The sequence below is a fragment of the Mauremys reevesii genome, linkage group 4, assembly GCF_016161935.1.
Source record: "Mauremys reevesii isolate NIE-2019 linkage group 4, ASM1616193v1, whole genome shotgun sequence".
Lineage (NCBI taxonomy): Eukaryota > Metazoa > Chordata > Testudines > Geoemydidae > Mauremys > Mauremys reevesii.
This window is the reverse complement of record NC_052626.1, coordinates 73646570-73670831: the sequence shown is the minus strand read 5'-3', so window position 1 is coordinate 73670831 and position 24262 is coordinate 73646570. Positions and strand designations below refer to the sequence as shown.

General features: G+C 50.7%; 2 protein-coding genes and 1 long non-coding RNA gene across 6 annotated transcripts in view; 2 read left to right on the top strand and 1 right to left on the bottom strand.

The window, feature by feature from the left end:
* LOC120404863 (transmembrane protein 263-like) overlaps positions 1–4625 on the top strand; it is a 301093-nt gene extending 296468 nt beyond the window's left edge. For all 3 annotated transcript variants that reach the window (XM_039537902.1, XM_039537904.1, XM_039537903.1), the window contains one exon: positions 2293–4625. In XM_039537902.1, coding sequence (XP_039393836.1) covers positions 2293–2579 — 287 coding nt within the window. In that variant the 3' untranslated portion in view covers positions 2580–4625. The remainder of the gene's footprint in view (positions 1–2292) is intronic.
* A 4424-nt stretch (positions 4626–9049) lies between these two features.
* The window catches only part of CHST1 (carbohydrate sulfotransferase 1), a 17242-nt gene continuing 2029 nt past the window's right edge, over positions 9050–24262 (bottom strand). Inside the window, exons 1-2 of one of the 2 annotated variants that reach the window (XM_039539059.1) lie at positions 16629–16734; positions 9050–10984 (exon numbers count right to left, since the gene is read on the bottom strand). In XM_039539059.1, coding sequence (XP_039394993.1) covers positions 9681–10940 — 1260 coding nt within the window. In that variant the 5' untranslated portion in view covers positions 10941–10984; positions 16629–16734 and the 3' untranslated portion in view covers positions 9050–9680. Of the gene's footprint in view, positions 10985–16628; positions 16735–24262 lie in introns of those variants that run through there. The other variant, XM_039539058.1, reaches the window with a different exon arrangement.
* The window catches only part of LOC120405421, a 25781-nt gene continuing 21196 nt past the window's right edge, over positions 19678–24262 (top strand). Inside the window, exon 1 of the long non-coding RNA XR_005598563.1 lies at positions 19678–19848. This is a non-coding gene — a long non-coding RNA (uncharacterized LOC120405421). The remainder of the gene's footprint in view (positions 19849–24262) is intronic.

The following is a 24262-nucleotide window of genomic DNA, read 5'->3' as shown; positions in this document are numbered from 1 at the left end:
CTCCTAGCAAGTGCACTGCCTCAGGCCTTAGCTGCAGACAGCTGACGACGCCTCCCAAGCAACTTCCATGAAAGCAAGCAGAGCACCTAAAATTGTCTAAATCAAGAAGGCTCCAACGTATGCCAAGTAAGAGACCTGATCGGATGCAGGGACTAGTCCGATTTTAAAATTTTATAGCTATTTTTTGTAAAGGATCCAGAACCACTCCCTTCCCCACAGGGTGACAGTGGCACAGCCTGTTAGTAACTGATCTGATGGGCTGAACTTTAGCCTGCAGGTGTGCTTAGAATATGTGGAACACACAGGGACCTGTTTAACAGCTGCACTAAGGAGCCCCTTTGTGCCAAGTGCTGTACAAAACATCTCAAAGGAAATAGCTCCAAATAGCTCACAATTTAAGTGAATGACAAAAGGAACAGGTGGGCAAAACAAACGTGGATGGAGGTGCAGGGTAGGAGGCAAAAGTAACAGTAAATGGAGCAGGATTTGCATAGAAGGCATAGCTCTGATGTCTTCATCAGCCATGGTGTGCAGCATCCATAGGCCCTGCCATGCTATTAGCTATTCAGCCTCTGCTTTCTGGAGTTCCCAAGCCCTTTACTTGGTAGCAAAGGAAATGCACTGACAGAATCAATATCAGCTGTAAGCTGCATGGAAATGAAAGTGGGCGGTGATATCAAACGGGTGTTTCCAAGTAGAATTTCCTGTTGCCTGGAATATTATTAGCATTCCAAGTGGAACACTGTTGACTAGTTGAGCTGAGTTAATAGATATGGGACTCCCTCTTGAATGAGCAGCGATCATTGCAGCATGGTGTGTGTCTGTGAGCACGACCTAATGTGTGAGACATGAAAATCCCTATGAAGATCCAAGGGGACAGACCACAGCCAGCTGTTGGTTAGCTACAGTAACCTGTTCTTTCCTTGTTCAGCCACTTGGGTTAGTGCAAGTGAATTGCCTGTAACATCTTGGTATCCAGTGACCCATCTATCCACTCTCACTCCGGGGATGTAGCTAGGAATGGGAAGCAACATTTTGCTGGGGATTCCCCTGCTGAATGTCTCTGAGTGGTCTCAGCCTTTTGTTTGTGGCAATGTGTTCCAGGCCAGTTCCTTTGTATGTCCCATGGACTGTATAAGCATTAGCTGATCTCGCTGCTGAATAAGAGTCTCTCTCTTCAGAGTGCTTACAAAGTCTCTGTGATTCTCCTTGCCAAGTGACTGACTAATTCTGACAGAACTCCTGGCTTGGGCTCTGTACAGACACATCATTATTATGCAGGCTTTCAGCAGCCTGCCATTCATCTCCACAATTTCCCCACTTCCCAGAATATGGGGAACACATCCCAATAAAAGCCCTCCTGCTGCATGGTTTTGCTTTATCAAAATGAGTCCATGTGTGTTAGCTATCGGCCCTCTAAGCAAGTGTTGCATTAGAAAGGACTTTACTGTTCCAGGTCTCCAATGTTTCCAGGGGGAGCTTTCTCTCCTACCCAGCAAGACTCCTTTGCTGTTTTCGTGTGGTTGTTTGTAACATGTCTCAGATATAGAACTGGCAGCAAATCAGAAGTCCTGGCACCTAAAACATCCCACCCCTCTCCAGAAAAACAGTTACCACTTTGCTGCCTGCATCTAGTATTGGCAGTGGACACAAGCTGAGAGGGGGGTGTGGAGGACAACTTCAGAGTTGAAAAGTTAGAACCCCATGAGTAGCAGCTTGGAACTAATCAGCTCCTGAGCTCTGACAAATTGTGAGCATTGCCCCACGCATACCATTAAGAGAGAGAACTTCTAAGTGCCCACCAGACAGGTGGCATCTCAGCCATTACAGCTCTGCAGTACTTGCATCTCATGCTAGCAATCCCTTTTCTGTACTAGCAGTAGTTAGTGTGGAGAGGAGAGGAATTATGTCCCTTGTTAATGGAGTTCACCTTAAATTGAGGCATTGAGATTCGACAGTTATGTAACTGAGCTTTATTGATCCTTTCTGCACTGTATGGGCATTCGCCGAGCACTCACTAAATTCCCAAAGTCTTCTCCCATTATGCACTGGGCTATGTAAATTGTGGTTCCCTGGTAAGTCTCAGCTTTGGTTGCTCCAATGTCCTGGACATTGCAGTGAGGGGGCAGAGGTATTCCTGGGGAAGACTCTAGGTATGGGGGTGTCTGCCTTTTCCGAGCATGCTGTGGTGATGAGGAACCCTTCAAAGTTAGAGTTGACCAGAGCTACCTAGGAGAAGAGTTTTAGGAGATAATGCATCTAATTGCTTCCCCATTGTCTTTCTCCTTGCAGACTCCAGCAAGGACCATCCACAACAGCAGGCGGGAGTGCTCTGGAGAGTGACGGGAGGCTTGTTCAGCATCACGCGGGGAGCTGTGGGGGCGACATTGGGAGGAGTTGCTTGGGTTGGCAGCAAGAGCCTGGAACTCACCAAAACAGCTGTGACCAGCGTCCCTGCCGCCAGTGTTGGACTGGTAAAGGGCGGCGTCTCGGTGGTGACCAGCGGCGTGGGAGCTGTGGGCAGTGCCGTTGCCAACAAAGTCCCTTTCACCACAAAGAAGAAGGACAAGGCTGACTAACCCAGATTGCAGCTTCCTTACAAAAGATCAGTCCATACGCTCCCTCTCCACAGCACCTCTTCAGATTGGAAACAGCCGCCACAGGGAGGGGGCAAAGCACCAGTGCAGACTCCAGCTGCAGCCCGCTCAGCACCACCTGCCTGGCTCAGAGCTCACAGAGTCACTGCAAATTCCTTTCACTCCTGTCTCCTACTGGGGGCCCACTCTCCTCCGAGGGCTTTGTAGGCACAGCTGTCTCTCCCCTGCAGTTTCCTTCCCCTTTCTTACTCTCCCGAGCCCAGAGGAGTGGGAGTGGGAGTGGGCACTGGGCGATGGTAGGGGGTGGGTGGGAAGAACTGTGCTCCAGCATGAAGCCCACACATGCTCCTGATGTTCCTTTCATTGTATTTAGTTAGGGTTCAGCTTCAGGCCCCTGGGGGGTATTCTTAAGATTTGCTGGGGGAAATGGGGGATTGTTATAAGAAAGTCCCATTAACATGAAGAAGAGATACTGTGGCTAACGAAGGCTTGTTCCTCCCTCAGAGAAATGGAGGGGAGTACCCATATCCCTTTGTCTATAGGTCTATAGGTCTCAGTCCCCAAGCTGGTCCTCCCAGCTCTGCACTCAGGCTGTGCGCGCCCTTGGAAGAGGGAACCCTCAGGCCTAGCAGAGCAGCTCTCATGGTGATATCACACGAGTATGTTGTACAAACTGGAGCAGATTTGGAGGAGGAAATCTCTGTCTGTCGCCTGGGGGGACAGAGTACCAGGTCACCATAGTGCCAGAGGCACCATTGCAACGTTACAGCAGGGAGGCCAAGCCCCTATAATGTTATAGCAGGAGGCAGCACTGCTGCCATAATATTATGGCAATAGGCAGCCAGTGCAGCTTCAGCAGTAAGGGGCACCAATGCTTTTGTCACAGGTGATGCAAACTTGGCCTTAATGTAAGCTGGTGCAACCTGCTGAAGTCATTGCCGTTTCTCCCATGCACAGCAGAGTCAGTTTGGCTCCATGCCTTGCTCACGGTACCGCTCCTCAGCCGTGTTAAAGAACATATGTTTTAAAGGTGGGGACCCTGGTTTGCCTCCATGGGATGTAATGTTAAACCCTGGCAAAGCATGTTCCTGAACCTCATTTGAGTCCTGCAGTAGGGGTTAGCCTACGCCACCATTCTTACTATGGCTTGGCACCTCAAAGAACAGCTCCCTGAGGTGTGGTGGCATCATTGTGAGTACACAAGCCTGCTTTAGAGAGTGATTTCCCTGGATTAGTGAGAGTACACTCCAAAACAGGTGAGCGTAGAGCTAATGTGCACAACGCATCAGCAATTCGTACGCCACACACTACTCATGGGGTTCCAGCCTGCCTCAGTGGAACGGGCATGTGATGCCAAATAGCTCAGCAAAAACCCAGAAACTAAGTCTGCTGCTGCCTCTCCATCCTAACCCACTCATGGTGTTCCAGGTGTCACATGATTCTCTCTCTCTCTCTCTCTCTCTCCCTGAGTCCCCTGCAATCCCCAGGATTAATGGGATAAGGAAAGCCCCAGGTTCCAGCATTAACTCTGCCTTTCCTGGCTTTTGTCAGGTTTTTTGCCTAGATTGTTAGGTTTTGGGGTCCGTAGAAAAGTGACGCAGTGTTTGCAATGTATTTTATAAATATGCATCTATATTAGCATGTGTGTATGTAATCTGCAGTACACAGGCATGTTTTCAACCAGGTAAACTAACCTGTGCTACTGCTGCGGACCTGTTTACATATTCAGCTTCGGCAGTTCCAGCATATCGGTTTTTACATAGGGACGCTGTCCGAAGAAAAAGAATGTTTTAGAAGATGGTTTTCCCCGTGTCGCCTAATACTTAGTTTATTAAAACCAAAAGAATGTTTAAAAATCTCCTTTACTTTCTCCCCCTACTGCTCTTTGTTTACTTGTTGCCCTTGGCTCCTTTTGGAAGTTCCTGGTGCTGGTCAGTTTCTTTTCCTGGTTCCTGTGCTGTAGCAATGATGCTATGATTGTCTCTGACACCAGGAAATAAATACAAGGAAAAAACCCTTTTCACTTAATTGTCTTATACCTGTGAACGCCTTTGGATCCTGTCCTTTATGAAATCCTTTTGTGGGGTAGGATTTGAGTGGGCCATGTCCCTTCACTAGACAAACTGCGTGTCCGGATGTCTCTGCATCACCCGTACGGTGCACTGACCCTGCTATTTGCAGGAATAATGAATAGCTGATCGGCACAGTATGTTGCTCTAGGTTGTGTGTGTGTGTGTGTGTGTGTGTGCGTGCGCGCGCGCGGCCGGCCCTGGGAAGTCTTACTCAGCTCTTCTCATCTACCAAGTGCTCAGCAAAGCATGGTGTCAGCTTGCTCTGTGTAGCACTGTTCCTCACCCTCCCCTAGTCTTCTCTTATTATGTGTGTTTTCACATGGCATCAGAATCCTGTTCTGACCTCTCAGCTAATAAATGTCCTTAACTAAGCAGTCAGCAAATCTATCCCAACTGATCCATTTGCTGAGCAAAGAGAACAAAAGGCCATCCTCCTCCTCACCTCCTCCTCCAGCTTCCCTCTAGGGCAGTGGTTCTTAACCTGGGGTGCATGCACCCCTAGGGGTGCAAGATGCCCTTTCTGGGGGTGCGAGACATGCCAGATTTTTTTAGAAGGTAAATCATCAAAAACTCAAATTAAGCACAGGCACATAAGTAGAACTACTTTGTAACTAGGTTTAAGGGGTGCGACAACGTATTTTTTAGGTTTAAGGGGGGGTCGAGAACATATTTTGATTTTTGATAAGGGATGTGAGAACATATTTTGAGAACCAAAGGGGTGCAGACTACAGTAAAGGAGAAGAACCACTGCTCTAGGGGGTGATGAGAAGACCAAGAAACTCTTAGCTGTCCTCTCTCCCATTAGCCCTTTGCCATCAGTTTTGGTGGGGTGCGGTGGAGAGCTCTGCACTACTAGATCCATCTCGAGACACCAGTTCCCGGAACTATGTTTGGAATGGCACTAGCAGAACAAGGTGAAAGCACATATTTTCATCCCAGGTGCAACTCCATTGACTTCAGGGTCCCTACCATCCGCATCTTTCTTTCGTTCTTTTCTTTTTTAAGTAAATAGAATAAAAATCTCCATTAGCTCAGGAATGGCTTGAGTAATAGTTTGCAAAGGTGAAACTAGGAGCTAAAGGAGCTCACAGCCAGGAGCTGTGGCGACTTCAAAGCCAGGTGGTGATGACTTCTTGCCTGTCTTGTGGAGGGCTTGCTGTGAGTGAAGGCTGGTGAATGCTCCAGCTGTGGGTGCTAGAGAATGTGCCCTATACTATGAAGGAGAGAACCATCCATTCACTAGTGGTTCCTTTGCCTTCCTCTTTCGCTTCTCTCTCGTTGTTATCTTTTCCTTCTCTCATTCTATTTCTTCCTTCACTTGTCTCTCCTTCCCAGGTCAGAATGCTTATGAGTGGGAGCCTCTTGTTAAAAAGTCACTCTTGTGCCTGGCCCTGAAACGGAAGGGGTAAGAGAGGCTCCGCTGGTTCAGACTGTTTCTCTGACTGGGGGACGCAAGGGAGTACGTTTCCTCAGCTGCTGTCAGTCCAGTCATTCTGCTTGTGGAAATGTCTCCGTTTTGTCTGTGTACCTTCCTAGGCTGCACCTCCTGTGAGTGGGTCTTGTTGTCTCTGTTTCCATGGTCCTGAAGTAGCTCTTATAAAATACAGGCTGCGTGTAAATATAGAGACAGAAGTGGGATGTGGAGCTGCCAGGGGCAGGATGTTGCTGACCACCTCTGGCTCCAGATGTTTCCCACCCTTTGGAGTAAGCCAACTCTAGTGAAACATTCACACGCTAAACAACTCCTCCAGCCCCACATCCCTGCCCACACCGTCATGCTAGAGAGAATGCCTGAGGCTCAGGGATATTTTTGTTCTCTATAATTGAAATCTCTGTAATTTGTTTCTGGGTTTGGGATTCTTCTTGGGGTTTTTTTTGCAGTGCATTTCTGGGAATATTCTCCATCTCTGTGTTTCAGTTACAGTAAAATTTGAGGCTAAATACCTCTTTTGGGTCCTTGTCTCCAGTGGGAGGAAACGAACAAAAATAATACTGTTAAGAAAAGACATTAGAAATTCAATGGAAACTCAACTGTCACACCTAGGACCCATGTGTCAGGGCAGCAAACAGTGTTGAATCTCTCTCCCTGCTTATACTAGAACATGGTTTTCAAATGTGATTCCAAAGCCATTTTGCCCCAGCTACACTAATTGGCCAAGCTGTTAGAAACCAGTTCAGAAGAAGTATTTAAACCTGGTTCCTAATATTGGTTTAAAAATCCCGTGTAGTTGGGGCTTTTGTCCAAGGTTTTGTTCAGAGCCAGATGGGGCATCAAAACTAAACTCCAAAGGCCACTGTTTCAGGCTATATCTACTGGAGAATGGGAGTTTCTGTCTTTAGGACTGGCTGTTTCTTATCAAGATTTACCCAAATGCCCCTCTTCCCAGCTAAAGCCTTTCAAAGGTGAGGAGAAGGCAAAGCCCTTGTCTCCACAGCAGCATGCTTATCATCTCTGGAGAACAGGACTGCTTGATTTCTCTGTATAGGTCTCTGGGCCACAGGGGCCCTTATGAGCTCAGCCCAACAGCACCTCTTCAGCCAAACAATACACAGCCCTCTTTCCCCTGCCTGTGTTTGGTGTGTAATCTACTAATGAGGGGGTGACCAACAGGCAGTTCCGGGGGCCTGCAGCTCCCCTCATCTCTGGTATGGAGATTCAGCCCACAGAGCCAACTCATCGCAGGATTAGCTGGGGATGAGGCATCACAGGCTGGGACCTACCATCTCTGCAAGGCTGTATTAGATGAAGGCAGCTGCAGTCTTGGTGCTCCCGGCAGTTCCCAGATGTGGCCCATGGTTAAGGCCGGCAATGAGCAAGGGCGAGCTGTGGTAGTGATTGTTGCAGGTCTCTCTCCCATCCCCTCTCACTGAGTCAAGGCTGCCAGTCCCGCTCCCTGCAGCCAGTTCAGATGATTTATAAGGTGCCACTTCTCTCCCTGCAAACCCTGAGGAGAGGCCACCAAACTCATTTTTCTGCTGACCTTTTACAGCCATTCCTAGTTAAAATGACTTTTCATCTTCCAGGTTGGGGCAGTTTGCAAAATGCGGCCAGCGAGATGAGCTCAGGCAGCTGCAGCAGACATTCCTGCCCTTCTAAAGGCCCGTAAAGGAGAGTTTAATAGAGAATTCGTGCAGCCTCCCACCCCCTTCCCACTCCTCCTCCCTTCCTTGGCTTTTAGGTGAGCAGAAAGCAGGCAGCTCCTGCTGGTGGGTTTTTTTCTGTCTTTGTGCACAGCAACTGCAGTTTCCCAGCTCAGCTCCACTGCCTGCTAAGAGCTCAGTCACAAATCAAGTAGAAAGTGCCCCTTAGGATGACACACACAAACGCACCCCACCCCACCTCGAGAGAACCCCTGAGCCAGGTGCTCCATTGTCCAGTGGAGCTCTCCTATAGGTGAGTCCCCATGCCTGCTCCAAGGACAAGAGATGGAGTGCTCCAGTGGATAAGGGGACGGACTTGGGATCCAGGAGACCTGGCTTCTTGCTCTTCTGCTCACTGGTTGTGTGACGTTGGGTGAGACACTTCACTTTTCTGTGCCTCTGTTTCCCTCTCACCCTTAAGCTGTCTTCTTTATTTAGACTGTAGGAAATCCAGGGCCACAGCTGTCTCTTGCCATGTGTTTGCACAGGCTGTAGCACAATGAGGCCCTGATCTAGTTGGGACACCCGGGGCTACGGTGACACAAATAAATCATACGGATGAAAAATGTCCATTTTTCCTTCAATTTACAAACTGATCTTCAGCATTTTACCTGGACCTCCAGCGCAGGGCACTCTACTAACACCTAATATTCTGCAGCAAAGGTGTCAGACACTAGATTTTGGCTATGTTATTTTTAATGCCTTGGCCAGAGGCCATGCTGATTGGATCAGTACCTGGGCACATGATTTCTCTCGGTGCAATACCCAGGCTGCTGGGCACGCTACATGCACCCCCCTGTCAGCGCTCCTGCCAAAAGGCCCCTTCTAAGCAGGCCTCAGGCCAGAAGATGCTTTCAAATTATTATTATTTTACTGAACGAGCTGCATTTTTACACACTTCGGATACGAGCATGCACATACCTGAGAGAGAGAGAGTGAACTGCAGCCAGTGGCAAATTCTAACCCCATTCCTTCCCCCAGCGATGAATGAATCTCCAGGGTCAGCCCAACCCACTCTTGGCTTGCATCTCTGTACCCTGTCTCCCTCACCTTCATTCCCTTGTGCCATTCCTATACTCTGAAGGGGACAGCTACATCCCACCCCAGAGGGTGGGTCAGTCCTATTGATGCCAGGGGGGGTCATATCATATTTATGCCCTAGCTGCATTTACTGAGCTCTTCCAGTTGAATTTCACCCCCCAGGAACGGTCAGTTTCATTGCACTCTTTTATTTACAGAAAACACAGAGATAAAGCATTAATTTTGTTTGTTTGTTTTTAGCAAACCGCCCAATCAACTAATTTTTTTTTTTGGCACAAAGAAATGTCACAGGTGTTACCAAACAACCATGGATCAGCAACCGACTAACTGCCCAGTCCAATAACATGACTTAAACGAACAGACATATCGAAACAAGATTGAAAAACGAGGAGGTTATTCCACATTCAGCTAACAGCATAACCTGCTCAGAACCGGGAGGCAAGGGGAATTATTGTCAAGGGGACACCACCATTCATAAATTATATATATATTTATCTCTTACATTGTAAAAGTAAACAGTGCAAAAGTACAGTACCCCAGGTACCCTTCGGTTTGGAAAACTTGAAGGTTGTTTTATACATTGTGTGTGTGTTTTGTAAACATTGTTACCCAGCCACAGGTCTAGCTCTTGCTCTGAGACACCCAATGCCCTTGCGTCCAAAGCGCACCGTGAGAGGGAGCAGCCTCCTCGCCTTAATGCCATTGAGATTCCCATTCAAGATTTAGTGCAAATTTTGGAGAGAGAGAGAGGGGGGGGGGGAATAAAATAAAATCAAATAAGGCAACAGTTAGAAACAGTCCGTATCAAAAAGAGGGAGCAATGCCTGGGTTACGAGAAGGGCAGGAAGTCCCTTTCTTCCACCAGGCTGATGGAGAGGTTCTTCAGCTCTTCCTCTGAGCCCGCCATTTTGTAGCCGAGCTGCGCCAGCACCTGCTGGCAGGCATTCTGAGTAAACTCCACAATCTCATAGGAGAGGCGGAACCGCCATTTCTCTGCCGTCGCCGCCGAGTTCCGGACGGTCCCATACTTGTGTTTGGCTGAGGACCTGTCCCCTCTTGTGTTGTTTTGTATCCATCGCTCGACGTTGCTGTCCATGGGAATACCCAGGAAACCGTAAATCTCCTCAATCTTTTTCATGGGATTTCTGGCCAGGTCTTCGTACCTTACCAGCATGTATTTGCCCTTAAGCCAAGGTGGTCGGTTTAGTCCAGTGGAAACAGAGTTCAAGAAGTCCTCACAGACCGTGGTGAGCTGGGTCACATCCAGGTTATAGGGCTTCCTGCCAGTACCATCCCAGATCCTCCAAAGCCTGTAGGTGTCTTGGAAGGTCTCGCTCCTGGAAGCCAAGATACCTCTGGGGTCCCTCACCAGCTGTATAACCTTCAGGTTTAGTCTGGGATCCTCCACCAAGGCTCTGAGGTCACTGACCTCCGGCACCCGCACTGTTTTGATGGCCACATGCCCATGCTCTTTGCATGACTCGGTGGCCAATGTCAGGTTCAAGGTGCCACACTTTTTCACACAGTCCCCTTCCTCCAGGTGGATGTCAATTGGCCCCAGTGATTCACAAACCGGTGGCGAGCACAGGGCCTTGCTGGCCCCCCTGCGGAAGAGCCGGTCTGTCGTATGGTTCACCGGCTGGGGTTTGATGTAGTTCTCTAGAAAGTAGAGGTCGCAGTCATAAAGGCTCCTCAGCAAGTCTCTGCTGGCGCCCAGCATGACCCTCCTGTCAGTGGTGCTCTTGCTCTGCGTCAGCTTCGGGATCAAGGTGTACTGGACATGGTAGAGGGGCTCAAATAAATAGAAGACATCAAAGTGCTGGTTAAACAACTGTCCAACAAAAGAGGAGCCGCTCCTGGTGGTGGCCAGGATCAGGACGTGCGTCTTTCTGGAGAGGTTATACGCAAAGGTTGGGCTCTCGTCACATAGTCTGTCAGCCGACTCATTCTCCTGGCTCAGGCTGCAGTTCATGGGATTGGGGACGGGGCAGCTGTGGAGGGACTTGGCTGTGAAGGTTCGGATCGCCGTGTACTGGATTGCGATGGATGCCAAGGCTAGTAGGAGGACAGCCTTCCAGGAACATTGCATGGCTGGTCACCTTCATGGAGCTTCTTTACAGGTTGTCTTAGTATCTGCAACACAAAGAGAGGTCACAAGTTGAATATTGCTCAGGACCCCGGGTATTCCCTGCGCTGAATGGAGCTCAGACTGTGAAATGACAAGTGAGGCCAGTAAGCACTCTAGCAAGGTGGATATCAGCCATAACTGTATGGCTCAGGGAATCATTCCCATGCTACGCACCTCCCCATCCTATCCCAGCAAGATGAATGAACATTAAGGCACACCCTGTTAGCCATATCCACAGAGAACTTCAACCCAGGAAATAGGGTCCTTCCTGCATGAAAGGCATGTAGAAAATGTATGGCTCTCAGCTCCCTCTGTGCCAGGCACCCGAGACTGTGGGAAAGGAGGTGAGCAATGGCCCCAGCTACACTATGGACATACCTTCATGTACTGTAAGTCCAGGGGAGTTCATGGCAGCTATACAAACTCATGGAATCCAATAAACATAGGCTGTGTGCTGTGCCATGTATGTAAGTCAGCTGTCACCCCATCAGTCAGAGTCGCTAGCAGCCAGCCCTGGTAGGAGTGCAAGAACAGGACGGGGGGCCTAGAGACGGGGTGAGTCCATCTTTCTGCCAGCTGGCAGTGCAGTAGAGTGACCAGTGTGTGCCAGCAAGTGCCTGCTCAGAGTGAGGCAAGTGGCAGCACATTCACTTCTCTCGCCTAGAGCTGCAAAAGTCCCCCTGGCCAGGGTAGCTTGGTAAACCTGAGTCATGGTGCAGAGTCCAGATTCAAGGGATTTCAGCAAGCTGGATGGGCCTGACACAGCATTGTGGGCTTCCAGATCCAACATGCTTTTCTAACTGCCAACCTGCAAACCCAGCCTGGGATCTGACAATCAAGTGAGATTCTTGTCTTCTCACACCTGTGATAACGGTTCTGCCCTCAGTTGCTGCTGTGCAATCTCACCACCTTCAGATCCTGTTCTCAGCTGAAGTCCCCAAGAGCTGGGGCCAATCCTGTGCCTAGATCAGGGCCGGCTCCAGACCCCAGCGCGCCAAGCGCGCACTTGGGGCGGCGTGCCGCAGGAGGGCGGCAGGCAGCTCCGGTGGACCTCCCGCAGGCTTGCTTGCGGAGGGTCTGCTGGTCCCGCGGCTCCAGTGGACCTTCCACAGTCGTGCCTGCGGAGGGTCTGTTGGTCCCGCGGCTTCGGTGGAGAATCCGCAGGCACGTCTGCGGGAGGTCCACCGGAGCCGCGGGACCAGCGGACCCTCCGCAGGCACGTCTGCAGGAGGTCCATCGGAGCCGCGGGACCGGCGACCGCCAGAGCACCCCCCGTGGTGTGCCCCCCTGCTTGGGGCGGCGCAATTCCTAGAGCCGCCCCTGGCCTAGATACTACGGTATTGGGCATATTAGAAACAACACTAACACAGCACATGTTCTCTCCCTGTCTGGGCTATCAACAAAGACAGCACCACAGACTGAATGCAAGGCACTTTGCTGACACATGGCAGAGCTCCTGGAGCTGGGCATGTTCCTTTCACTGCCAGTGGGAGCTATCGTCCAGAATGAGCAGTTCCCTAGAAACAGCTAGAAAAATGGATTGTGGCTGATGTGGGTGCAGGGCTTGAAGGCAGCCATGAGGCCACATGCTTCAGTACAGGGGATATTTGCCAGGAGTGGAAGATGATTGACTGAGGCAGTGGAGGGAGGTGGTTTTCCTGCTTCTGCACGCTGCAGCAAATAAAACTGCTGAAAGACGGTTTATGCTGGAGACCACTGATCTTCCCATATTGTGCCCTCTACACCACTGCTTCCAAGCCTGTGAGCATTCAAAGCAAGAAACACGGAGACTCAGCAATTAGTGCTAAAGCCCTCAGCACCTTAGTGAGGCTTTCCCTGGATGTACGCTCACAACAGCAGCTTTCAGCAAGAGCTCTCACTCCTTTGCTACCTGCAGAGCTGGGCCTGGGCCTCTTGGTGGAAGCAGAGCTCGGCAGGAGCCCAGCCTGGTGCTGATGAGGGGAAGCAGCAATGTTTGAGCGCGTGCGAAAGCAGGAGACGTTCAATGTCTGGGGTGGTGACAACTGTCCATAGAATCAAACTATTGGAAGACAAACAACATGAGAACCAACCTCCCAGAAATGCACTGGAAAAAAACCCAAGAAGATCCCCAACCCAGAAACAAATTATAGAGATTTCATTTACAGAGAACAAAAATATCCCTGCTGCCTCCTGCATTCAAATGGAGGGGGGCCCCAGCCCCACCCTACGTCATCCTGCTGTCACAGCCATCTACCCGGCAGCTTATTAATTCATTCTGCTTTATACTTTTTTTGCAGTGATTTCCTCCTTGTTGGCATTGGGAGCAATGACTAGACACGCCTCTATATTGCAATGATAATAGCAAGCTCCCGCTACACCTATAGATCTCAAAGACCTTTACAAGGTGGTCAGTATAGTTATTTTACAGATGGGGAAACTGAGGCACAGGGCAGCAAAGTGATTTGTCCAAGGTCACTCAACAGGCCAGTGGCAGAGTCAGAAATAGAACACACATCTCCTGAGTCCTAATCTAGTGCACTATCACCTAGAGCACACAGTCTCCCTTACAACAGCTGATGGTGACGATGATGATGACAACACCTCCGCCTAAGTTGTCTGGTGTTTTCAGCAGCTTGTGGCAGACTTTATAAGACACAGATAGGGCCAGGGGCTGATCCTTCCCAGGAGAGTCTCAAAGGGAAACCTAGAAAGTCTGGCAAAGGGGGGTCAGTGGCAGAACCCCCTGGGACCCAGTACTGAAGGTGGAACAGGGTGTGCAAATGGCAGGGGCAGTGAGGATGTGACACAGAGGCAAGAGCAGGTGAAAGGGGAGCACCATGAGCAAAGGCTGGAGAGGCTGGAGAGTAGGAAGCATTTCCTGTGGGTGAGAGTGTGAGGCTGCAGCCCAGCCCCCTGGAACAGAAGGGGCAGAACCCTGTGACTGTGACCCATGTGGCCTGGTAGGCCCCCAAGCATTAGAAACAGGCTTTTAAAATATTTAAAATAACCTTTGAATATTTAATATTTTAAAGTCCTGTTTAATGAGCTGGATAATGTAGGCCCCTCCCCCTCTGCACCCCAGGGTGTCGGTGCTGGTTTGTTGTCTGAACTCACCAGCATCCGTTTGCTCCAGGGCAGCCCAGCATGCAGCTGCTGCTCACCCATAACGGGACCCTGAGCTCAGCAAGGGGAAGAGCATGTACAGGAGCTGGAGCAGAAGGGGTGGGGGGGTCAGCCCTGGCCAGCAGCTGCCCTGCTCTCCTACATACTATTGTCTCTCATAGCCTTGGCTGCAGCCTGCCACAAAGGGTTGGCCCAGCACGCGGCTTTCCTGCTGCCCGCAGGATACTCTGCTCATCTGCTCGCTGGCAGAGCAGGTAAATTGGAGACAGCTGTGATGCAATTGATCCTATTCTTCTCTCTCGTGAGTAGCTGTGAACCAGGCTCAGGGCATCTGCTCTCAGTGTATGGATGGCAGGGGGCGTGTGTGGATGCGCACGCGTTGCAATGATGGGTATCTCTATGTACACTGGCATTTGTATCCATACATGCACAAGGGTGTGTGCGCACACAACTAAGGGGTCACACAACCAGATTCTCCTCCATCACTTTTGGGGGGGCTATCCTACCCTCCCCTATCCCAGACTGCTCCCCAAGAGAGTTTGAAATCAAACTCAAATGGCTAATGCTAACTGCAGTGACCAAGCCAGTCCACCCTGGGGGGTAGCAATGTGGTTTAGACGCTTCCCAGCCTCAACCTTCCCTCTACGAGCTTCCCCTGGGGACTCTTTTTTCCCTCCTGATTTAGTGCCTTACACATACATCTCACAGAATGTGCCTCCGTGTAGCTCTGTGCATTTGTAGCTGCAGCACTGGGTGCATGTCTCCATCTGTGAATAAGGTTCTGCATGTGTCAGTGACGTCCGTGTCTCTGTATGACTATCTGTGTGCCTTTAGCCATGACACACATGGTTATGTATGTATGTAGGCCCCCATGTGTGCTTGTGTGAGTTGCACATTAACAATTAAATTTTGCAGTGATGGGTGCTATAGAAGAACCATAGGCAGATGGGTCTTTGCATGTATGGGTATCCATGTCTCTGTGAGAGTATGGTGCATGCGCCTGCATGTTGCTGCCTGTGTATCCATATGCATCAGTGAGATGCCGCAGGACTTTGAGGTTCTAATCAAAGTGCTGACCAGTAACTTCAGACAAAACCAATTTAATGGACCCAGGTATTTTCAAATCACCCGGTGATATTAGTAGGTCCCTCTGAGGCTCTCCCCTTAGCCAATTCCTCCTCTTCTTTCCTCTCTTTTCTACACACAGACTCACTCGCTGATCCAGAGTAACAGCTCTGAGATTTCCCTGAATTAATCCATTGTTCCTGTACACCCAGCAGAGCAGGGAGGCCTGTTTCTCTTTCTCTCTCACACACACACAATCTTCCTTCCCCCTCCCTCCCCCGGAGCATGCTGGCCACTAAAACCCAACTGGCTGCTGGCTCCTCTAGGGCAAATGAAAGAAGCAGCTAAGGGACAACACTAGGTGGGGATTTCTGAGTTCCATCAGGGAGCTGAACTGGCCAGGCCAGCTTTAGTATGCAGGGCCTGTTCAACCACAAAGCGTCTGTGGTTTTAGCATATTAAAATTCCTGACAGGCCTGGAAAAGCACAAAGTTCCTGGTGATTTTCCCCCTGAGAGGTTTCTGCTGTTGGCGGCATGTGGCACACCCATCACCCTGATGTGCCTGACTCTCAGGAGAGGCTGCGAGCGTCATTCACTCCAAAACACAATGGGGGTGGGGGAATGCTTTGCTAAGCATGGAGCCTAGCTTAAACCCCCAGTGTTTTTACTCTTGATTTTATTTAGCGACTGAGCCCAGCTCTCATAATCCTACATGAGGCTCAGGCATGTTTTTCTGGGCGTGGGATGACTTGGAGCATTGAGAGTGGGGCAAGGAGCTTTTCACCACCATGTCAAATCCATCCCAACATAGGTGCTGGAACAATTTTTAAAGTGGGTGTGTTGAAAGCTATTACCATGTATTTGGTTGTTAGTACTACTTCAAGCCAGGGGTTCAAGCCAACCCCTAGTTCCAGCATCTATGCATCCCAGGCTGACTGTGACCACAAGTTCTTCCTCTCTGATGGCTGTTTGGTGGCCCCTAGAAGAGAGGAACTGGTGGCTTTCAGTTCAACCCCCATTGGACAGGTGTCCATGATCCAAACCTGCACCATTACTAAATTGTGCTCTTCCTGACAGCCTGAGCAGAGGGTCCAAGGACTCTAAGGCAGGACTGAGCCACACTGATGGGGCAGAGGGAAGTGTGCCCTCCCCTTGTCCATATTGAACCTGTTCTGGGGCTAAACAGGAGGATCAGGTCTGGAGCTAGCGCTTTTCACCAGTGTTCACACTTTGTTTTAGTACGGTTTTCTGAGTTGCTGCCTGCCAGTGCCATGCTGTGTCTTGGGGACAGGGAGATGCAAGATGTATCCATTGGTGATCCTACTATACCATAGCCTTGCATATCAGTACGCACCTAGCATAGGGAGGGTGCCCCAGAGGGACCCAGGCACTAGTGTATCCATACACGTAATCTCACAGCTTCTCTAGTGTCCTGTCGAACCCTCACCCCCACCCCCAGAGAATTCTTTTGAGCCCACCTATGTCTTACCACCTCTTGCTTCTTCCAACGCCTCCCATCACAGCCTTCGCCTCTGCATGTTCTTCCTATGCTTCCCCAGCCACACGCCCATCGCACCGTTCCAGTTACTAAGGCTCATTGTTCACAATTAGGAGAGATGAAGGGCAAGACCCTGGTTTACTCTCTGCTCCTGGCTCACACGCACACCGCTCTCAGGCACAGCAGCATCTTTGCCAAACAGCAATACTTAGCTTCAGTTTTCTATGTGCAGTATCCAAGCGGAGAACTCTCCATTCCCCTCTGGTGGCCACCAGTTCCACTGCGGCCCCCTAAAAGGCTCTGAACTTTCTTTCCTTTCTCCTGGACTATATTGGGGCAGGTGTGGTGTATAAGCGTGGAAAGTGAGGGATATACCATGCCAGCCACAGCCACACAGAGTGAAGCCAGGTGCTGAGTAAGCTTCCGGAGTCTAGGTTCTGCCACTAAACCTGAATACTGACCTACAACCCATTCGGTTGTTCCATTCTCGGGTTCCCCAAAAACACACAGCTCTGCTGATGCCCCACCTCACTCCTGACCTGCAGCACCCTTTGCTATTTCAGCTATGCCAGGTTGCACTGGGGAGAGGGGGAGAGATTTGTATGGACACACATGTGAGACCGAAAGCAAATTTGAAGCCAAACCTAGGCAGCACTCTAGGGGTGAGTGACCTGCCTGAATTGTGCCTTCTCTCTGCCCCCTTCATAGGACTCAGCACCCATCGGTCCGGCAGGCTGTTGCCCCTTGGCCTGCTGCAGACAGTGGAGAGCTGCTGCGGTGAGGCATCCAGGATGCCTGATTTGCATTTTGAAAGTAAGTGTGAAGTGTCTTCCCTCCCTTTGCCCAGGGCCAGGCCCTCATGCCTCCCAGCAGCAGTGCTTGTGTCACAGCTACTTCAGCAAGAGAGCTGACCTCAGCATCAACAACCCTATTGCATGCTATTGGGGGCGGGAGGTCACTGTCAAATCTAGAACCAGCAACTCTCCATTGAGACCAGCGCAGTGCAGCCAGGGAGAGGCGACTCCCAGCAGGAACCAGCACAGCACAACACCTACCAGAGCATCCCAAGTGGAAGGCAACTCCAAGCCAGTTCAGTGCAGCTCCTACCAGCTGTAGAAAAGAAACCCTTCTGCTATCACTGAAACTGGCGTCCTCTTAAGCAGAGATGCTTTCATCATCTAAGGACTTACCTGGGCATCCCAGCCCCCCTCCTCCCCTCCCCAGCAGGGTGAGGGTGGGGAGGGTCCACCTCCCAGTCCTGCACTCATTGGGTTTAGTCTAATCCCAGGAAGGAGACGGGTGAGTCTGTGCTGCAGCCCCTCCAGGGGCAGAGGTGGGATGGGAAGCAGTGAATGAGGAAAGGCAGGCAGCCCCCAGAAAGGCCAGGGGACACTCCCCTCTCCAAGTGGCTTGGCAGGGCTGTGACTGAGATGGCTCCTGGTCTCATGGCACTGCTGTTCCAGACAGTGCTAACCCACCGGCATTGGGGAGCTGCTGGCAAGGGTGGGCATCATCTTCCATCCAGGCTTTTCCTGGCTTCCGCTTGCCAAACATAGAGCCTACAACCAGGCTGCTGTAACAAATGCCACCAGAGGGGGAGACAGACACACCCCAGCTCACTACACCTAACACACAGCACACCGTTGCAGGCACACATGCACATGGTAGGGCTCGAATTTTCAGAAGGGCTCAGCCCCCACCTGTGCAGCCAGAGTTTCAAAACTGCCCAGCTTCCATTTAAGCACTATAATCGGAAGAGGTCGGCACATTGCACACTGAGCTCTTTTGGAAATCTGCCCACTGGTGTCACAGAAGCAGCAGCTGGGTGCTGAGCACTTACAAGAACCTGGCCCATATTTAGGTGCCTAAATGGGAGCTGAGTTCTTTGGAAAATCCAGCTCCACTGGTGGGTGCCCAGAGCTTGGAAATCTAGCCCTACGCTCTTTTGAAAATGTGGCCCCACAGGTGCTGCTACACTAGGTTTATTGGTCTAGAATTTCCTGCTCCCTCCCCCAAAAATGGTGCTTCAAAGGCAGACACGGGACTGGTGGGTGCCAGAATTGTACCCAATGTGTCCTGTGGACCTGCTCCAGGCCGAGTTAGATGATGTGGTGGTAGAAATGCCAGCGCCCTGTGTAACTTAATGCTGCCACTGGTGGAGCTAAACTACTAGTAGCAGCAGTGGGAAATATAGCCATTGCCAGGGGCAAAGCCTTTCCCAGTCCTGGGGCCCATGGTGTAACCTCGCCAGGGTTCTCCAGTTCTGGAAGGTGCAGCTTTCCAGGACCTCCCTCCCTGCATGCTCATACACAGCCCCCTCCCCCCCCAGCAGGCTACTGTCCCCACCCTTCCTGGCTTTACACACCCTATCTCAAAGCCACCCTCCTTCCAGCTGAGGGAGATGGGGCTGTTTGGAACTGTTCAGTGCTGGAGTTATAGACCCGGGGTTTCCCCTGGGTGGGTGGAGCTCAAGGCTCTATCTCTACCCAGATGGGGAAAGTGATAATGGGGTGGGGGAGTAGAGAGAGCTGTCCCCACCATCTGAACCTGCATGCTCTCATTGTCCTCTTTATATGTGAGTTGTTTTTACACATGACAGTGCTATGCATGGGCTGCATTGCCCCAGTACACCAGCTACAAGCAGGGAGGAGTGACCTTTCATGTGCTGGGAGCGCCCAGCATGGGGACCTGAACTCTGCCCTTCCTTGGCCTTTGTTCATGGCCTTCATCTGCCAGTGCCTGCCACTACTACCAGGAAGGGCTCTAGGCTAATTCAGTGTTGTCAACTCTTCTGATTTTTTTGCAAGTGAGAGGATTTTTGCAACGGCTGGATCCCATCTTGTGGTGAGGAGGGAAGCTCCAGCCCACATGGGAATTTCACCCCTGCCTGTGGGAAACCCCTTCTGATTGGTTCCCTGCCCCACTGACCCACCTCCTGGGGAAGAGCATCCTATCAGCACAGTTGCAGGAAGCAGGCAGAGCTCATTGCTTCCTCCCCACCCCCCAAGAGCCCACACCAGTCTCACTGAAGAGGAGGAGGGAGAAGAAAGATCCCAGCAGCTCAGGGAGGCTCTGCTCCCCGCTCCTCTGCCTCACTGCCATACCCAGCCTGGAAGTGGGAGAAAGACCTAGCTGCAGCCCACCCCCGTCATGCCTGGGAGAGAGAATGAAGAACCCCACAAGCTGCAGGAAGAGTAGAGGTGAGGCTGGGGTTGCAGACTTGAGCTGGGGGTTGGGGAGACAACCAGAACTGACATCTGGGCAGAACTGATGCAGGGACTGAAGATTGATTCAGAGGCTGGGTAGACAGAATAAATTGTTGGGCAGAGGACAGGCAGATGTGGAGGTGAGAATGCCTGCACGGGGGGCCAGAAATCACCTTGTCCAGCAAATTTGGGATAGTGGGTATTGCTAATTGTGAATTCAAAAATCAAATGACAGGCCAAAAACAAGACATTTTTTTAAATCATCATTTTGGGGCCAATCTCATTATTTTGTGGGACTGACTCCTGATTTTTTTAACCTTTGGGGCTGGCATTCCTTTTCCCTTAACCTCTGAACACTGTCTGTGATCACTTCAGGCCTATGCTGTCCCCAGGATGCCATGCAATGACCAGTGGAATGGCGCCAATTGTAGCAGGATGCTCCCAGCCATTCTTGGCACTGGGATAGGGAGAGTGTCAATTTTAAAAGCAAAATTTCAGAGGGGCTGCTCCACTCTCCCCTCCCCACCCCAGATTCCCACTGCCCCATAGGCAGGGGTTAAAGGCAGTGAAACACCCATGAAAGGAGGCAGAGGTGGGTGCAAACACCTGCATCCACCTCTCCTGGCTGGCACAGCTAGCCTGCTCACAGAGTGCAGGCAGAAAGCCAGCCTGGCAATCCAGGAGCTTTAGAGATCAGCACAGTGAATTAACCTGAAGGGTATAAGTGAATTACCCTCAAACAGAGCAACAAGCATGGCTGGACACCACAAAGCCCCTGGGAGGGAGGGAGTCCCTGAGCTCGGGATTCTCTTAACAAGTTTGATGCTACTCACTTGCTTTTATAGCTCCATAATGGGCATGCACAGCTGTATGCTCTGATCATGGCTGATCTCACAAACTAAGCAGGTTGCATCTGGTCAGTAGACCACGCAAGCTGCTGCAGTGATTGGTGTAGGCCGGGGGAATTCAGCTCTCTGAAGCTGCTGGGCCCAACGTTCCAGCCTGGTGCTGAGAGGTGCTGTGAAATCTCTTGTCATTCAAGAGCTCATGTCACTTCTCTGAAGCTGGGGTGTCTCCCCCACCCATCTCCCTATGTCCTGATCAAATCCCAATGCAGGTTAGTCCATTCTGCTGCCTTAAATTCCCTCTGTAGCTTTGACTGAATACAGGAATCTTCCCCCCCCCCCCCCTTGCCCTAAAAGGTTGTGTAGTATTGCCGTGCAGCTGCCTTACTTGTTGCTCCTCCCAAAAGGTGGCTGCACCCAGTGCAAGTGAAGTAATTCCTAGGCTCTGTAAAGTACTTTTGGATTCCTCTGGAGTGGCATATGCTTTAGAATGGAAGGTGTTAATAATAATTAATTATGTATTATCATTGCTGTTGGGGAACTTACTGAAGCTCCTGAGAGTTATGTTTTGTGGTTGCTCACTCCTCGTTTGGTGTGTCGATGAGGCTGCTCGCCTCTCTCTTCCTCACTATTTCATGTTCTCGGCTTTGCTAGCCGGATTTGGGTGCCCCAGCCTCTTTCAGCAGCTCCTGCCTTCCCCTCTATGCAATCTCTGTGAAGTGAAGGGCTGTACTGAGGCCCGGCTCACTGGTGAAAATAGGGCTAGCGGGGAAAGAAGATTTGGGGGGGGGGGGGAGAAGGAGAAGATTCAGACAGCCAGCAGGGCGGAGAGGGACCGTGCGGTTAGGGCAAAGGGTTGGAAGCCAGAGGCACCTGAAGACAGTGGAGGTGCCGCATCACACCATGCGCAGCCCTACTGAGAGCCAAAGTAAAAGGCAGCCACCTTGCTGACAGCCTGTTGCTGTGGCTGAGGGAAGGAGGGAAGCACGAGCCCTTCACTCCTATCCAGTAGAGCCCTGCACCTCTCCCACCACAGTGGGTCTGGATGGGGGCTGACCCCTCTCTGCAGGTGTGCAATGTTGCCTCCAAACACTGTGTCTACCCCCAAAACTGATTACAATGAACAAGTCTGTTTCCATGGAAACCATACAGTGACTCAGGACTTTGGGACCAGCTCGGAACATGATTGTGAATATCGAATGTTCAGGGAGATTTAGAGTCCTGAAGTCTGAGAACGAAAGGGACAGCAGCAGATGGACTGCAGTGCCGACGCCCCCCTGGCAGGCAGTTATGTACACACACTTCCACAGATACACAGGGCGGTGCACACGCACAACCATATCAAGTCTACTTCACGAGTCTACAGCCTCGAGCCAAACCACTTCCACTGACACTGGCGTTACTGCAGCAGTTGGGAGTTATTACTGAAGTAGGCTACTCTGGGGTAACACCCAAAAAAACAGACCTACCCCAAGGCCTAGCCATGCTTGTGCACAGGTGCCACACCCACCCATACCAACCATTATGGACTTGCTGCAGTTCCCTTTACCTTTTACACAATCTTAGCCCAGCTGCCCTACCCTTGACCCTGCAGCTAAGCATAATTCAGTAGCACTGTCTCATCATAGCACCTTCCATCCCTGGAGCCCAACATGCTCTCCAGGCAGGGTGAATTGTTACCATCCCTACTTTGCAGAGAGGGATGCAGAGACATGGAGAGACCAGCAGTGCCTCTTCGTGGTGCTGGCCGGTTAACAGGCCAGCCACTCTCACTTTGCAGGGCTGTTTCTGTAGGAGCTCACAGCTCAGCCACAACAACGAAGTTGCAGGATTGCAAAACAAAGCCCAGTAAGGACCAGCAGGCTCTGGCTCCACTGCTTCTTGACACCCCGTGATTGAGGAATGACTTTGTTTCTTAAAGCAAACTGTTGAGGCCATTCAGGCAGGGGAGACAGAGTCTTGATGGGGTTTAATGCCGAGCATTAGGCTCAGCTACAGTGACTTAGTCAGATTTGAGTCTCTGGAAAACTGTAGAGCCATTGGGGTGAGATACGGCCACCTGGGACGGCTCTGATGGCGCTGTTCATATCTCCCTCTACAAGCTGTGCCACATGCTGCTCCGCAGGAGCAAAGGGGGCTCAAACTGGGAAAGCTGGTCTTAAAATAACAGGAAGGAGCCATTTCCTACCCACCCCTTACTAATGGCAGACACCCACCTCTAGGCACTGCAGGGGACCCAGGCATGTGCAGTATCTGTCCCGGCACCTAGGCACAGCAAGGCCAGTTAAGATGGAAGTGAGGAGGGGTCCAGCATTGCCATGGAATAGTCTTGCCTCTTCTTTAGTCCCGTAGGAATACAGCTTCTGTACAAATCCCAGCAGGGTCATTTTCCTGAAGAGCTAAGGTGAGCACTTCAAATGGGACCTTAAAAGCTGAGGACCTGTCTGTTCTGCATGAAAGATCCCATGGTACCTTTCCCAAGGGTAGGGTGTCCCTGCTCTAAACCTTTCTTACTCTTACGTGGTGGGTTGTTCATCCACCAAGCTGCCTCCTCCACCCCAGAGGTGGCTGTGGGATCCTTTAGCATGAAAGGCACCATCAGAATGTGGAGTAGGACAATGCACTCACCTTCCCCCCCCACCCCGCAAAATCCTCCGTAGTGATTTCTGATTATGATTTTTTTATTATTTTTTATTTTTTTAGAGCCTTATTTTTGCTGGCACAGGCATTTTGAACTAATTAATTGTTGGCAACAAACTCCAGCCCCAACCAACCCAAATGTTTTCCTATCACAACAATCAACCTGTATCTAGTTATCCCTCTGCACCGCATCTGCCTTTCACTCTGTAACTGTCTGGCTATGCCTGGTACAGCTTTTCCTTGCTTCCATCTTCCTCTGAACTCTCTTCCAGCCCATTCTGTCAATTCACACCAGGAGCTTCTCTGGCTATTTGAAAGCTCATTATAACCTCCTTACAGCAGCTCCCTCTTTCTATCTGTCTGTCCCATGACCAACTTGTTCATAGGGGCATCATTTCATGATATTTCAATGAGTGGTGCTTTTATCCCAGCAGTTCTCATCTCCTCTCTGGGCTCCCCATGAAGTAAGAAAGCATTATTATCCCCATTTTACAGATGGGAAACTGAGGCATAGAAAAGCTAAGTGACTTGCCCAAGCTCACACAGGTAGTTCAGGGCATAGCAGGGACTAGAACCTGGATCTCCACTGAGCCATCCCTCCTCCCCCTGCTTCCCCTTTTAATTAAATATCTGGTTCCTTCAAAACCCCAACCGCTGAACTATTCAGCGTTCCTGTATGGAATCTCCATTATCAAAAGTCCCTCCATTTACACTAGGCTGGGTATTGGTGAGCACTCAGCCCCCTTGCCCCTCACCTGTTTCAGGTAGTTCAGACCAGCGTGGGACTAAAGGATGTGCCAGCATCCAGTTATATGAGCAACTGATTGTTTCCAGCCTCTAAAGTCCTTCCACACGCTACAAATACCCAAGCAAACCAGACACGATTGCACAAAGGGACAGGGAGTCTGGCCTCCGTGTGGCAT